This window comes from Schistosoma mansoni, chromosome 4, assembly GCF_000237925.1.
Source record: "Schistosoma mansoni strain Puerto Rico chromosome 4, complete genome".
Lineage (NCBI taxonomy): Eukaryota > Metazoa > Platyhelminthes > Trematoda > Strigeidida > Schistosomatidae > Schistosoma > Schistosoma mansoni.
Genome location: NC_031498.1, coordinates 10862173 through 10880305, shown reverse-complemented (window position 1 = coordinate 10880305; position 18133 = coordinate 10862173). Strand labels below are relative to the sequence as shown.

The 18133-nt window shown below is 33.9% G+C and overlaps 1 protein-coding gene across 1 annotated transcript in view; it reads right to left on the bottom strand.

Annotated features, from left to right (window-relative positions):
- Smp_135500 (putative cgmp-dependent 3,5-cyclic phosphodiesterase) overlaps window positions 1-18133 on the bottom strand; it is a gene marked incomplete at both ends in the record, with an annotated part of 67530 nt that overhangs the window by 44156 nt on the left and 5241 nt on the right. The window contains 3 exons of the mRNA XM_018796804.1: window positions 6982-7103; window positions 8816-8895; window positions 9331-9426. Coding sequence (XP_018651910.1) covers window positions 6982-7103; window positions 8816-8895; window positions 9331-9426 — 298 coding nt within the window. The remainder of the gene's footprint in view (window positions 1-6981; window positions 7104-8815; window positions 8896-9330; window positions 9427-18133) is intronic.

Below are 18133 nucleotides of genomic sequence, written 5' to 3'. Positions count from 1 at the left end.
GGGAAAACCCTGATTCCAAACCAATCGTGCACATGGGCTCCAGCATCCTGAGGGAACAAATGGCGTATGAATCAATCGTTGATCACCGACTACCATGGGACTGCATCTCTACACGATTCTCCACTGCCTTATGGATCAAACCTTTAGGTCAAAGACACCGGGTGTGGCCCCCAAAGCGAACCACCTGCTTCAGTTTGGGTACCTGAGCAGTATCACAGCCCTCACACAAATCAAATGAGATTTGTGTAGCACATATAAATCTGGTGCCCCTTTGTACCAATATTTATGTCTTTAAATAAATAAATAAATTTGGTGAATTGTAATTAGTTGCAATTCTTATGTACAACTTTAATGCTTGATCGTCTAAACTAGACCAAAACAAATATCAAGAATACTTAAGAAGCTGAAATATTGAACATAGAACAAAGAACTTTATTTTCTATTAATTGAATGATTTGTTGAAAATAAGTTTGGTGCTGGCAAACATAAACAATATTAAAATGTTCTTCCCTAACAACGGTAGATATCAATAATCTTGTCATATTCAGCTCCAATAATATGAATGTTTACATTTTTAGTGATAGAATTATGTCTATCGTGTTCAGTGTATTATTATATGGCTGTTATATAAGCTAAAGTTTGATTGTGAAAACTTGTTTCTAACTGAAAAGAAATTTATTAGCTAATAGTCTTTATTACTTTATATTACTTTTGCAATTCTTCGGAACTTCCGGCTTGCTTAAATATTATTATTTATTATTATTGTATGTAATTAAGAAGGTTACTTTGCTTATTCGAAAAGAAATTTAGAATTATGGCAGAAGTTGACATCTTAGCGGAGATGGAAGCGTTAGCTAAACTATATGGTTATTTTCATTTAACAGTATTTTTTCCTTATAAGGAAATGAGTGAAAATGTATATTCTTTTGTGTTCGACAGATCTCTGTGATAATACAGTTTAGTTAGTGTTATGTCTTGTAAGTTGATTGTAGTTTTTCCCCGTCGTCACTGTTATGTCTTGTAAGTTGAACGCTTTATTCAGATCCTAAGCTATTTCGATAACCCCAGGGCTAGCACTACTCAGCGACTTGAACACCAGTAAGAAGACACGAGTATGAGAGAAACACTTTACTGCAAGGTTCATTCATGTACAGAAAATACAGGGGTTTTATAGTAATTAAGAGACCTTGAGTTTCCATAGTAGCAGTATGTTAAACAGCCAATCAGGATCTCGTTATTTTAGTAGCATAGCTTCTAATTAATCGCTGATTGGTTGGGGCTCTTTATGAGCCTCTGGAGGCTCTGATGGAGTTCACTTCACCTGTGGGCCATCCTCACACCTCCCCCCTTTAAAGTCTGTTGTATAAGACCTTTTTCTCGGATCCACCTGGAATTGAGTTACCGCGATTCTTTTGCGACTCATTACTCTCGAAGGTTGCCCTTGCGTATTTTATCTTTTCTACCTTCGCGCGCCTGAGTGCTTTTTGGAGATGAATCCATGAGCAAATGAAATGGGAGCCGGCTTTGTGGCATCAATGTTCTGCCATCCCTTCGAATTTGATTGATGTGTCCTATACAAGTTCCGACATTTCTACGGATTAGATACAATACACTTTCGATTCGGCGTTCTATAATACCTGGTTCCCACCTTCTTTCACCTTGATACGATTTAACGAGTACCCTTTCACCTACCTTGAAGCTACGAGTGACCATATGATTTCCATTCGTGGGTTTACTTGTCTTTCTAGGTGGCAACATACTGCTAAAGACTGTTCGAATTTTCCTTCCAAACATACACTCGGCTGGTGACTTACCTTCGGGTACTGCCGGATTGGGGGTAACTCTGTAAGACATAAGGAACTTGCTGATTACTTGTTCTGGGATGGCCTCTCCTCCCCCTTTGACTAGAGCTCGTTTTATAGTATCCACGAATCTTTCTGCTTGGCCATTCGACTGAGGATGGTACGGGGGAGACTGTAGATGTGATATGCCATTTTCAATGCAAAACCGTTTAAAGACAGATGACATGAACTGGGTGCCGTTGTCAGTCACTAAGATCTCGGGAACCCCAAAACAAGCGAACAAACCTGTCAATTTTCTTGTAGTACTCTCTGACGTCATTTTCGGCATGTCGTATACTTCTGGCCATTTCGTTAAGGCGTCGACAATAACCAAGTAATTTCTGCCTTGTATTGGGCCGGCAAAATCAGCGTATATTCTTTGCCAGGGACCGTCTGGTTTTGGCCATGGTTGCGGTTTAGCTTTATTTGGGTTCTTTGCGGCCTCTAAACAGGACGAACAACTGTGGCACTTTTGCTCTATATCATGGTCCATTGATGGCCAGTATGCGTAGCTTCTAGCTAACGACTTCATTTTGCTTATCCCCGGGTGTTCGCTGTGGAACTGCTTAAGGACTTGGTTTCGAAGATTTCTGGGGATAACGATACGGTGGCCAAACATGATGCAGGAATCTACAACTGTCAATGAGTCTCGTCGACGGAAAAATTGTAAGAGTTTTCCATGTAGTCTAGACGAAGGCCACTTGTTGAGTATGCAGCGGCGAACAAACTCCAACATGTTATCTTTCTCACTAGCTCCTTTAATAGCTTCGAATGTGACTGGAAGTCCGGAAACTGCGTCTGCTAATATTGTGTGAACCTCGGCCTCAACATCTACGGCAGCCACAAGCACCTCCTCTCCTTGTTTTGTACGGGAACTAATTAGTCTTGAAAGGGCATCTGCCTGACCAAAATCCGTTGTTGTTTGGTACTTTATCTTGAAATCATAGCCCAGCAGTGTAGTTGCCCATCTCTGTAGACGGTTTGCTGTATATACAGGTATACCTTTTTTCGATCCAAAAATTGTCAGCAGCGGTTTATGGTCTGTTAGTAAGGTAAATTGTCTGCCAAATAGCATCTTGTGGAACTTCTTTACAGCGAATATAATAGAGAGGGCCTCTTTTTCTATCTGACTATAGTTTCTTTCTGTCATAGTCAGCGACCGTGCAGCGTGGGCGATTGCCTTCTCAGACCCGTCTGGGTAGGTATGTGAGATCACTGCGCCGATTCCGTAGCTGGACGCATCTGCTGCGACTATAATAGGAAGATCTGGATCATAGTGTGTGAGTAGAAGGTTTGATGACAGGAGATGTTTTAGTTTTACGAAAGCTTCTTGGCACTCAGATGACCAGAACCATTTGGTATCTTTTTTCAGCAACCCATTAAGAGGAGCTCGAAGGCGATGCAGTTCTGGAAGAAAAACTCCATAATGACTAACCATTCCCAAGAAAGAGCGTAAAGTTGGCACGTCAGTTGGTGGAGGCATGGACTTGATAGCCTCGACGTTTTCAGGATCAGGTTTTCTTCCGTTTTTATCAATTATGAATCCAAGGTACCGTACTTGCTGCATATAGAAGTCACACTTTTCCACTCGGAGGCAAAAACCATAATCGGCTATGCGTTCTAGTATCTGGTCCAGTTTCTTCTGCAGGTCCATTTTATCTACTGCCATAATTATGATGTCGTCTAAGTAAGCTGCTGCCCCTGGAATACCTTGTAACATGGTATCCATAATTTGCTGAAAAATAGAAGGCGCTGTCTTCACCCCAAAAGGTAGTCGGTTATACCGGAACAGACCTTTGTGTGTGTTGATCGTTAAAAGATCTTTGCTTTCATCAGATACCGGAATTTGTAGATATGCGTCTGATAAGTTTAATTTCGCAAAATATCTGCCACCGTTCAGCTTAGCGAAAAGATCTTCTGGTAAGGGCAACGGATACTGATGGGACTCTAGAGCTTCATTTAATCCTGTGGAGTAGTCTGCACGTAGACGGACACTTCCATTCGACTTCTTGACCACCTTTATCGGTGCAGCCCAGTTCGAGAAGTTCACAGGCTCGATAACACCCATTTGCTGAAGTCGTTGTAACTCCTGTTCAACTATTGGAAGAGCAGCATAGGGCACAGGTCTTTTAGGTCGAAAAGTGGGAGTAGCTGCAGGCTTTAGAGTTAGCACTGCTTTAGCCTTCGTGCATTCGCCTAATCCTTCTTTAAACACGTCTTGGTGTTTTTGTAGCATGGCATTTTTCTGACTCCACTCTGAAGTGTTGTAAGTTGTGATTCGTTTGCAGATACTGTTAATAGAGTGGTCTGCTAGGTCAAGTGTTTCTATAAGATCTAACCCCATTAAGTCGAGTGCTGGCTTCTTTGTAAGACATACTGTTGCACTTGTTGTTACCGCACCTTTAGACACAATGCAAGGTATTTCTCCAACAATATTTAACTTTCCACCTGATGCACTGTGTGCTATTTGTGATGTTCGATGCACCGTGGGTCGCCCAATCTTCTCCCAAGTTTCTGAACTTATTAAAGTAATATCAGAAGCCGTATCAAGCTGAAGTCGAGTGCGGTGTTTAATAATATTCAAGGTTACGTACTTTCTCTGGCGACAACTTGGAGCTTTGTTATGTGATACGAAAATTCTTTTCGTTAATGCCCCAGACCTGTATTTCTTGAAGTAAGATTTTGCAAAATGTCGTTTATAGTTTCTTTTTCTGCAGCTGGTTTCTATATGGCCCTTTCCATGACACTTACTGCAACAATGTTCTTTATACGGGCAAAACCTCTTATAGTGCCAGCCTCCACATGCCCAGCATGGAGATGATGGTTTGTCGCCGTTATTACGATAATTAGGTGTGCTGGAACCTTGCAAGGATTTTCTCTTGACTGCATTGACATTATGGAAACAGTTACCGTTTTCTACCATTGAGGTATCATGCTTCAAGTTCACTAACCTTTGGCACTCGGTAGTTACTTCCTGTAGGGTCATGTTAGGGCATTGTTCAAGTTTACTTAGGATTCTGGTCCGGATATCAGCATCATCAGGTGAACGCGGGCTGCAGATAAATACTAAACATTTAAACTGGTCCTCAGACATGGACGACAATTTGAACCTCTCACATTCACGGTTCACAGTTCCTGCATGTTTCACCCAATCATCTCCAGGTTCTTTCGTTAACTTTAAGCACTGATAACGGATATTAAATAGAGATGATTGTTCTCCGAAGATTTGGGACAGGGTTTTGACTGTTTCATCAGAACTAAAATCTCGTGGGTTCTTCGGAAGAATGAAGTTGCTGTAGCTTTCATGTTCCACAGTCCCAAGTTTTCTCAGAAGTATTCTGACTTTCGAAGCGTCATCCAGGTTGCGAAGATCAACATAAAACAAATCTTCGTACTTCTTAAACCACGACTCAAAAGTTATACCTGCTACACCGTCAAAATTAAATTCATGTATGGCATTAATGACTGAATCAGTATGTGATACTTGTGATTCACCAGGAGCAGGGTTTCTCTCGGACAGGCAGAAGTTCTGCATCAGGGTTTCCATGATTCTAATTTGGGACTCTTCAAACCTCTTTTCTTGACGCACCATATAGGCTTCTAATTGCTCCAGAGAAATATTCATTGTCATTTTTCCGTCGCCACTGTTATGTCTTGTAAGTTGATTGTAGTTTTTCTCCGTCGTCACTGTTATGTCTTGTAAGTTGAACGCTTTATTCAGATCCTAAGCTATTTCGATAACCCCAGGGCTAGCACTACTCAGCGACTTGAACACCAGTAAGAAGACACGAGTATGAGAGAAACACTTTACTGCAAGGTTCATTCATGTACAGAAAATACAGGGGTTTTATAGTAATTAAGAGACCTTGAGTTTCCATAGTAGCAGTATGTTAAACAGCCAATCAGGATCTCGTTATTTTAGTAGCATAGCTTCTAATTAATCGCTGATTGGTTGGGGCTCTTTATGAGCCTCTGGAGGCTCTGATGGAGTTCACTTCAGTTAGTAATACATAATTTAACTTGCGAATGAATCAACTAAAAATCTAACTTACTCGTTCACTACAGAGGGAAGGTTGGAAATCTGATTCACAGCTGGAAATTCAGAGAAACTGATGTTTGTTGGATAGGTTTAATTACACCCTAGATCGACATTTAATCTTATTTTTTGTTTGACACGCAAAGAGAGTATTTTTAACCATGATTAATCGAACAACACCTTTTATCTTATGCACAGTTATTCTCTCACCTATCATGAGCTCAGCGTATGGAAATAAATAACTCATGAGTTTCTTTTAATCCATACTAACTAGATTTTGCTTTACACAGAAACGGTTGTGAACATGCTTATTTTGTTCAACAAATAACAAAGATTTAAGTATAGGAGTATACTAGATAAATACCATATTACTTTTGCAATATAAGGAAACCAATTGAGGAAATCGGAAATTCTTTTTTAGAAAGATATAAAATTTATTTGTCATGAACTGTGAAAACAATTTATTATTGGTTTTACTTAATGCGGTTTAATATTTTCAGTATTCATATCTTCTACTAACAACAGAAATCTAAATTAAAACAATGTACTTCAACGATGATGTCATTTGATCCGGTGTTTTTATGTTTCATTTGACTTGAAGTGAATAGCAGTTTATCGAATCTTCTGTTTCATATGTTTTGGTTCTTCTGATAACCTAGTATTAGTATTCTAATAGAAAATATATGAGGGGAAGGTAGTTCTATGATGAATAGGTTTGTACTTCGAATGAATCGAATGGTATAAGTTCGTACGTTAACGGCCTGTATTTTATAGTTCATTAAAACAGATGTAAGTTACACCATTACAACTTGTATCTAATGTGATTTTCTACAACCAAACACTATGAAGTGATTGAAGACTAACAACTTTTAAACAGTAATCACATCTGATAAACTTGATAATGTATATGATCGAAATAAAAAGTATAATATCACAGAATCTATGCTCTGTTACTTAGTCTAATGAATTAACAACTAATCACAAGCCAACATTACTTTTAAGTAAAGCGAAATCGCTTACGTGTATGTTAGGACTTTATTAATAATAGTTACGTATAACTTTATTATATATACAACAAACCAAACTGGTTTTTTAAGTGCTCACTGTGCTGGTTGTTGTTCGTCAAATCGAAGTTTGGCTGGTTTTGACTTTTGCTAACAGATGTTAATTGAGTAATAAAGTTTGTCGTTACTTCTTTAACATTAATCTCTTGATCAGTTGAATTTCTGTGAAAAGTAAAATAAAACAAAATTCGATGTAAATGACACACATTTACAAAGCTTCCAACCAGAAGAGTGTCATGACAGTTCACTCTAATCTGGTATTAATGAAAACATTGAACTTAAATATGGTTAGCGATTTGTAGTATTTTGATCTTTCTTGGCTACTTTTACCGGAAGAAGCACTATTTAGTAGTCAAAATCAGAAGAAATTACATTTTCCTTTATATCACAAGGGCAAATATAAAGTGTGTAGGTATGCAGTGTTAAATGTAGTTTCTTTATGATTCCATACACGAAATAGTAATAAACATGAGTTATATCCTAGTGAAGACATAAGCACGGGTAACTTCCGGGACCTATTGATGGACTATTATTCTATATATATTCTTATTGTATAACTATTCAGTGATTAGATTTAATCTATAAATATTCATTTTATAATAATCCTCATTTTGACCTATAAACTATTATTATACGATTTACCGTTCACAAATTATGTTCAGTTTATTGATTACTGTTTCTCACGATCACAGCCACATTTGGCTTGATTTTGTACAAGTATTATTTTCTATTTTGTGGTGTGATGCGGTCTGTCCTTCTGGTATATAAACCAAGTATGCTTGAAATAAATGGTTCGCATAATAGAAGCTGTCATTGGTGTTCTGGACTCAATTGGAAGGGCTAGGTGGACAAAGGACCAATAAGGACTATAGACTGCTCATACCGGTCGAACGTCATTGATTTGGCACAGTGCTAAGATAGGATAAGTCGTATTTCGATTGGTGGATAATTCACGTGATAAGAAGCCGGACATAAAATCATAACAACATAGTATAAGTAAACTTTATTTAGGCAACCTGTATTCATTGTTTTTTACATCTAAATGAATCGGTTTTCAAAATATCAAAAATAACTTTTCGTGAACCATGTTAAGAAACTTATATTATACTCAGTACCAAATGTTACTGCTTTCCTAATAAGCATGTTCTATTTGTATTTATCATTTAGAGTAATATGACTATTACATTGCCGTCATTAGATTCAAAGCCTAATTTCATAAACAAACATACAGAGTGTTGTATATGTTTATTTCTCTCGAAATAGGAGAATATGAAATGACTTTACATACGTTTGTCTTATTTTCCTAACGAATCTCAACTTAACACGTACTTCGTATCCATACATGGATCCACTTTGTTTAAAAGCTGAATAATGCATATCACTGAGTCATAATTTAGTAAAGTGAAAAAAGGGAACTCCAGACCTATGGATGGATCAATAAAAGTCAGTATTAATGTGCTTCTGTGTCAGTCAATATACAATCTCTTTCAGTTCCATACCCTTTCTTAATTAGGAAAATCTTGATAGAATTCCTGTAACCAGAGCTAATAAGATGAGGTTATGAAGAAGGAATCAGATTTTATAGACAACTTGCTGGCAGGAATAATTTATCTCCAAAGCTTTTATGTTAGATGCTAAATATATGCACGTCTGTCTGTTAATCAATAAAATGAAACGTTGAACCTAGTATACATGTATATTGGTTCAATCTGCCACATCGTACTAGCACATCTATATAAAATTAGTAAACGTATTAGCAGTATGAATAGAAGTGGAAAAGATTATATATCTACGGTATGCTTTGAGGAGAAAGAATCAATTCGTTGAGTAAAAAAATGTAAGTACGTGTATAAAAAATAAATCACACTTTTTACCTGATTTCACGAATCAGCACTTCCAGAGGACAGTTTACTGATGGTTGATGTCTATTTGATATAACCAGTTCAGCTAACCACTGTAAAAAGGAGGAAATGTAAACAACAAGATGTAAAAACTGTCATTTGATAACTTTGATAAAATCCCATAGACTTTGACTTGAAATCTCAAAGAATCAAACTGAAAATAAGTGAATATAGAAATATATAAACATCATATGAAAATCATTTTGGAAGTTTACCATTGTACGAACAATTTCATTTACGAGTTTTGCATATTCAAATCAAGAGAATGTAAATCTCTGATCTTCAGCATCAAGAGTCAACATGAAACGCTTATCAGTACTAGTGAACAATAGTCTCGACTGTAATATCTTAGCGCATTTACAACTGTTTTACTCATAAGCTGACTTAAAAGAAGCGTATAAAAATATACTGCATTTTCATCTGTTTCACTAATAAAAACCCTAACATGTTCATGTTTGTCGTTCGGAAAAATTGTCACTGTTACTTACGCATGTGGGAAATAAAATCTTAGCTGCATTTTGAGACTGTTCTAGCATTTCGCGCCTTGATATAATTGAACCAAGAAGAACACTGACATCGTTTACCTGTAGAAAAATCAAAATGAAACACACAATAAATAATTAAAATGAAGTAAAATTAACTAAGCCTATTTGTTTAGTTTTATGAAAAGACGTTGTTAGAAGAAGTTAACTGAGAATTGTTGAACCTTGAATGATTCTAATAGAGATAACAAATTAAACCTGAACATAAACATTTAAACTTCATAAGGTAGTCATGTAAATATTACTGATACATGGTATGAAATATTAATATTTACCTACTGAGTTGTCACAAGACAAGCCCTCACATGGAATCCTGAAGATCAAGGGAAAAAGGATGAACAAAGAATATATGACGCCGAGAAATGGAGACAGACATGAGAAGGATGAACAAAAATTGGATAGATCTAGAAAGGAAGGCCCAGGACAGAGTGGGTTGGAGAATGCTGGTTGGAGGCCTATCCTCCATTGGGAGTAATAGGAGAAAGTAAGTAAGTAAGAATTTTAAAGTGTTTACAAAGTTTCGCTAGACTTCAAATAAGGTCACACAAATCTCTTACTTTTGAATTAACTAGAGATTAATTAAAAGTAACTTGATATATCCTGTTATCAATCGACAAGCGAGCAAACTAAGGCAATGTAACATTCAATTTTAATCAAATTTAATGTTTAGGCGTAAGGGAAGTTCATCTTGATAACTTTGTAAGTTTTCACATTCCCTATTTAATGGATTTACCGAACATATATTCTTTATATGAGGTAACCGCATTTCGTTATTTTCTTTCTGATAGTTAAAGCTTTAACAAATTTAATGTTTTGAAAACGGTATTATTTATGAGAATATTAAACCTTTCGTTAAGAATCCATGTTGCATACTGTCAAATAAACATGAAAAATAGAAAAACAATCTGGTGTGTAAATTTAGAATCTGTGCCATTTACGAATAAAGTTATTTTCGAATTTCCAAGTCGCTAGATAAATTAAAAAGTATAATAATAAAGGGAAAGTGTTTCATGTCCATTTATTCAAATTTCTTGCGGTCATTTATGGTTTGTGCGTGACAGAAGAAATAGTTTCGTTTTTATAAGTAGAGATAAAAAGAATACAAGAGAACTATAATTGTAAGCTGCAGTTTTAATTAAACTGACCATAATCAAAGCATTTTCTTGCTTTTAAGTGATCTAATGACCATATTAATTTTTTGTAACAGAAAATAAGTCAAATTTTCACGGTCAGATAATGATAGTGAACCATACTTAAAATAGATCAAACCATGAAATAAACTTGAATGATACAAAGATTGAATGTAACATTTTGATGTTTTGCACTGAAGTGTATTGAAAGGTATTCGTCTGTGCAAAAAACATTTATATCCTGCTAACGGGGTGAAGTTATTAACTTATTAAATTCTAATGTTCTTTGAAGTTAATGTTATCGTAATATGAATACTTAACTGATAACATACAAGTGTCATGTGCCCCACAAATATATATTTTCTCAATATAGCATTTGCAATGTGTGTCCAGACAATAAAGAAATATGTATAATAAATCTTTCTTTTATTAAAAATGGGTAAAAGTGAAGTATAATTTAGTAAAGGGTTTTCTGAAACACTTTTTGCTAAATAAGGTACAATGTGTGACATTTAGTTTTACAAAATTAAAGAATTTTGATCTTTTTCAGTTTGGAATAGCACCAAACTAAACATTATATATTTATTAAATGATGTAATCAAGAGGAATGGAACATTATGGGAATTTATGTCAACTTTAGGTTCACTTTAAAATTCACAACTAGTTATGTATAAACAAAGTGAATGACTCTAGAAATTATTAAATCGGTTAACAGAAACTATTAACCAATTCTAATGTCTAAGTAATCTTATTGAATCTGAATATGGGAAATTTTTTTACACTAAATTGGCTAATTGCTATATTAAAATATTACAAAATATACACCTATTGAAGGTATACATCAATTGTTTTTCATTAAAGTATTTTTTGAAATAATGTGATGAAATAATTAGCCATTATGAAATATGGATAGTGTCTAGCAGTGGAATCCAGGACGCGCGTTTCGACCTATTTGGGACTCGTCAGATGGATGTCCTGGATTCCACTGCTAGCCACTATCCATCTTTGCTTACAATGCTTGTGAAATAAGGCGATATCGAGGCACAGTATGCACATATGCCAATAAGAGACTGACCAGTTGCAGACCTAAACATCAATGGGAAGATTCAAACAAACAATACTAAGTGAATTTAATTATGAAATATGTTTATCATATGATGAGGAATATTATTAATACCAGTTTGGTTCTACAAGAGTGAAAGGAAAGCAGTTAGGAGTCCTATACTTGAACATGTAATCGACTGTAATCATTCTACAGATCCACAGTTTGATTTTAAGGTTGTTTATATAATTCCTAAAAATAACTGAAGCCCTTACCATCCATGAGCTCAAACCAGAACTGTGCATATAAAAGAAGTACGGACTGTCATTATAGTTACCTTAGTCTTAATTATTATTATTATTACTGCGTTTCCTTTACTTATGTTTAATTATTTTATTCATAAATGCTCATCTTATCACCTTATTTATTTTTACACCTATATGACCTTTAATTATTGTAGCTAAAAATATTTTAATCACTTTAAATCATCTTATTATATTCACTGAATCTGTTGTTATTATTCGATTTGCGTAATCTAGTAATAAAATCTTTGTATTGCGTCATCTTGGTTATTAGTAACCACCTTTTCTTCACGGAATTAGTACTTTTATAAAACATTTTCATATATATATATACGATTGCACAGCTTGATAATAAATTCGTTGAAAAGAGATCCCTTCGCTGAATTTCGTGTTTTTAATTTTTAATGTTTAAAGGAGAATAAAATGAGCTTTTAAATGATGTACTCTGCCTTAAACTTGGCCAATTTTTATGGATTATTAATTTGAATATCATAATTGTAGAACCTGATGAGAAATTATCGAAAAAAATATTCTTCCTTCATATAATTGTGTTTTAATAATATGGGAATTTTTCAGCGATTAAAATGAGCTTTTCCAAGAATAAGAAAATATTAATTACAGTATGAATAGTATTTAGTTTTATCCGTCTTGTGAAATAATATACATGACATAATAACATATCAATATCCTGAACAATTATTTTAAATGAGGATTCATCTTTTTTAAATGTGCCTTTGAGAAAATAATTTCTGTCTTTGTAATGGAGATATTAAATAGAAACTCAGCTGTCGAGTAGATGATGAACAAATATATGTAACCAAATGAGTTGAAATAGGATCTACATAAAATTTATCTTTACAAGTTTTAGATGTTTAATACTTTATCAGAAGGTTTTGTGGAGATTTTAGTAATTTTACGGTTAAAATCATCAGTCAATTGAAGCTAGACCAACATGGAAAACCTGGAAGAACTGGATGGCCAATTCGTCCTATTGTAGAACTCATCAACCATTCGCACCCACGATTCCGCCACACGAGATTCAAACACGCGACCTATCAGTTTTGTGCGCGAACGCTTAACCATTAAACCACTGAGCCGTCATCCAACGGTGTTAATGTCTTACTTCAACCTATCCACGAAATTGAGCAACTCTCCACCAATATATTCAGTGATTTGATATTTCATAACAGACCTGGTTGAACTCCACTGGTCACTGCTTCTCAATAGAGCTCCAGTAATACCTCTTGAAGCTAGTCACTAATGAGCATATGATTATTATCAGAAGAGGATTTTGTGGAGATTTTAGTAATTTTGTAGTTGAAACTGATAGTTCCTGGGTCCGAATCACGCGAGGCAGGATCGTGAATGCGCACAGCTGAGGAGTCCCACAATAGGACGAAACGGCCGTTCAGTGCTTTCTGGTTTTCCATGATGGTCTAGTTTCAATTGACTCTTGATTTAACATTTTGTTGACAATTTTTTTAAAATTTCCTTATATTCTCATTAAAAATGTTAATTTTCTGTTCTATTTATGATAAATATTAACTACAATAATGTGAAAACATTTTTTCGCTCGATGATCTAATTGTTGTCATGTTATTTTTATTTTATTGCTTAATTATAAACATAAAACACTAAAAACAAAATTAAATAAATCATTTTAGTTTGCATTAATTAACGAATAGATATAAATTATATTAGTTACATTGAATTATTTGATAATATAAACACATTTAATCTATATAGGGGAAATCTCATAGGAATAAAATTTACATATTGCTGCTAATGATAATATACATTTACGAATACACATGTTCTGATGGAGAAATTATGCGAAGAAAGACGCTTTTCTTTACCATTGTTGTTATATAAGTTTTCAACCAATTGGATACTTAATGGACAGATGTGATGAATGATCTATCAGTGAGGTTTGGGAAGTCGTTTAATTCTTGTTACTAAAAATTACTTATTGATAAATAAATAGTATGGAGAACAAGAAAATTTATTTTAAATACGATATGCAACTAGTTTATTGAATCCACTGAAATATTTCTGTTTTGCCCCAATAACAATAGTGAATGGTAACTTTGGCATCCATTTATGTGCTAGTATTATGCGTATATTTATTATCGTATAATTGCTAAATAACTAAACTATTCATATTCATATTCCCCTTATTATAAGCTTTATATTGACATATAGACTATCATTGTACGATTTACCATTCTTGAGTTATCCTCAGTCTCTTAATTGCTGCCTCCCACATTCACAGCCACATTTGGCTAAATCTTATACAAATGTTATTTTCCATTTTATTGGTACGATGTGGTCAGTCTGTTTGGTATATAAACTCAGTATGTTTGAAATACAATAATTCATACCACGGAGGCTGTTACTGGTGTTCTGGACTTAACTGGCTGGGCTAGGCAGAATCAGGACCGATTAGCACTCTAGACTGCTCGTACGGTTTTCGTGTGTCACTGTTCCAATCGATAACTCGCTACTCCCTGATTGGCGGTTTTATGAAGTCATGCGTTAACTGGGCATCCACTCGGCAACAAGATATAACAATTTCACAATAATGATGTTTAAATTTGAACAAATAGATTCGTAGTAGTTGAGTGTTGATTTTATATTCTATAATCTTTTTTTCTGGTTATTCCCCCTAAGAGGCTTGGAGTAAACTACTGAAGTTACTTGAATTTCAGTTGCTTAGATATTGGCTAATAGATTTTTCTCTTATATATGATCTACCAAAAGTTATGAAGAGCATAAAAAATACTATTTGACAGTTTGAATGAATTATGGAATAATTATCAATTGGTTGCATATGCTGAATTACGACAAAGAATCAAAGTTTTTCTACAATACTGCTATACCATTCAGTATGAATATTTTCGTGAAGCACTAAATATGATATTCCGATGGTGAAACCAATCTAAAGGAATTTATTACCCTGATGTTCATTTTCTTCCTTTATTCAAGCCTAACCAACCATATTCGCAAAGTAATAAACAGTATTAGGATTATTCAATGCTACATTAATAATATACTTATTCAATACCATGTCAAACACACCCGTAAGTTATTCAGCACAATAATTTGATACGTGAGGCTTTTGCTTAAAACGTATTTAACGAAATAAAATAACTTGCCCATTACTTTCATAATCTACGATTCGAAAAGTTCAAACATTTATGCATTTCGTAACTGCATCTATGGAAAAGCTTCGATAGTAATAATAGTACATATTATTATTATTAATTGAATCCATTTCTTTTAGATTATTTAAATCACAAATTTATCTTACTAACGAAACTTGATAATAAAGGGGACTATGTATATGAGCAAGATGTTTATTATGCTTTCCAATCCAATAAGTTTTTATAATCCATAGATTTCAAAGTCAGTGGAATGAATCAATCAGAAAGATTTTTTGTATGAGTCAATAAATATGAGGTTAGATTGATAAATTATTTAATTCGTATGGACAGATCATTTTTCTCATCAAACTCCATTAAATTTGCTTGTAATTAAATAAATTGAGGAGCTGAATAAAAATCTAATTTAATTATCACAAATCACACTTGTTTTCTTATTGTTGGAGTGATTAGTTGGAAACGTTGATTGGGTATTCTCCCGTCATACGGTTATTACAAAATGAGCTCTTAATAGGAAGGAAAACCTGTTTCCTCAAGTATATTTTTTAATGATTTGTAGGCTTTAGCCAATCAATAGTTAATATAGTGAATGTATTTGTTCTTAGTTATTCAAATCTATTGAATATAACAACTTAATATTTTATTCTTTTGTATGAAAGATCTCATTTTTCCAAATATTTTGCTTTCTGAATGCTTGATGAGGATTGTTTTCTATACAATGAGTTGTAGTAGTATATATGTTCTAATAAAAAGACCAATATTTCTCTTAAAAATAGACAGCTGAAACTAAATCAACTTTTTCATATTCATTCGTTTTGCCTAGGACAATGAACAGTCATTTTTTTCTTAATAAAAGTATGCTTTCGCATTGTAACAGTGAATTCAGTTGATGAAAAAATAAAATATAATTTTTCGCTTGGACAGTTCAGTCAGCTGTTTTTTTTTAAGAAAACAGTACGCTTTGATCTATCTTAACAAAATGATTTTAATGATCCATCGCTTTCACAGCTAAATTTATGGGAATGAAAGCATTTTTACATTCCCAAGTCGAATTGTGAGGTTTAGTCAATCAATCTAGATGTGTTGTATTTTAGCATAAACTGATCATATACTAACAGTTGAGATTATAATAACTCCTTGTAAAACGTAATGATGTTTTCTCTCATTCAAGTAATAACAAAAATTTAATAAAATAGGAATGGAGTTTAGTATGGATCTTTAAGGTTAAACAAACTATGTATAATTAGTTAATGTCAAAAACGTTGTTGCTTCCTATCGACATCATAATTGACCTATAAAAATAACTGAGTAAAAATATTATTTATCACTTTGAATATAAAATGTTGTTCTAATTCAAGGCCAGTGAATTGGTTAAGAACAGTGAAATAATTGTATTGTAAAACAAAGATTAACAAATATTATTTCATAAATATCGATGTAATGAAAAATTAATTTATTTTGATTATTATTCTTCCAGCTTAAGTTATGCAGACTACTATGCATAAGAAAGAAACAAGACTTCTAATATTAGTTTATAATCATCTCTTCTTTCTTTTAACACTTGAGATCATGAGTCAATTGAAGCTAGACCACCATGGAAAACATGAAAAAAGTGGACGACCAACTCGTCCTATTGTGGGACTCCTCAGCGGTGAGCATCCACGATCCCACTTCGCGAGATTCAAACCCACTACCTATCAGTTTCGCGCGCGAACGCTTAACCACTAGACCACTGAGCCAGCATCCAACGGTGTTAATGTCTAACTTTAACCCATCCATGAAATTGAGCGACACATTCACCATTATCTTCAGTGAGTTGATATCTCACAACAGACCTGGTTGAACTCACTGCTTCTCACTAGAACTCCAGGAAATATCTCTTGAAGCTAGCCACTAATGAACATATGATTATTATCAGGAGGTTTTGTCTTGAGACAATTAATTTCATGATATACAGGATACTGAAAAGGATACACTTATGTCCTAATATATGATATCTTCACATGATTCTGTCTGTGTACACACACTCCTTAACTTTCTATTTTTTTTCGTTAAGGTCGCCCTGTAATAGTTACGGTAACAATTATTCGAAATATATGAAACTTAAAAATACTAGTATTATCAGAAAATAATGAGTTTAGAATACTAACATCTATCATAAGCATACACATAAAAAATGATTTATACTTTACTTAGCACGCGATTTCACCAAGTATTACAAAAATAACACAATGAAATTTTTAAAAGCTGGTTTATCATGTATTCTCAGGTTACAGTATTCATTCTTCAAGTCTCTAGATAGGATTTGACAAATAATCCAGAAATACTGGTTATATCTTAGTGTTTCATTACTTCCATGTATATCGCCTAAATACATTATTGCATCAAAATAAGGGTTCTTCATTGGTTCGTATTAGCAAGAGCACGATGAATGGAAATTGATCAGAGATACTAAAATAACGAAAATATGCTAATGTCATATATTTTCTAGTTAACCATAAAAACTAGTTAGAAAGGAAACCACATAACCTTAGAAGATTTGTGAATGTCTAACTTAATACAATCTACATCAGTCATTTTCAGTTGTTATTATTTCTTGAAAGTTCTTTGCTTATCGAAATAAATACACCTTTTCACATGAGTTAATTTTGAAATTCCAGATGTGATAGTAAAAGAAACTATTTCCTGGATTCAAGCTTTATCATCTGTTATTAATATTCACAATACGCGATAAGTTACTTAATGGAATAAGTAATTAGCTACTGAAAGAAAATGTATGATAACATATTTAGCATCACTTTAAAAAAAGTAGGTTTCATATGAATTACATTCATTTAGCTACTGCTTCATCCATTTAGACAATATAGCTTATCATTGAATGAATCCACAAAACAAAAGAAAACATTTCCAGATGTTGATTAAATACATTTTATGCGATATTTAACAAAATTGTGAATCAAATTTATGTGATACCTCGTAAATATTAGGCAATTACTATTTTTGAATTCACTTAGTATTGTTTGTTTGAATCTTCCCAATGATGCTTAGGATTGCAACCGGTCAGTCTCTTATTGGCGTATGGCATGGATTCCACTGCTAGCCACTATCCATCTT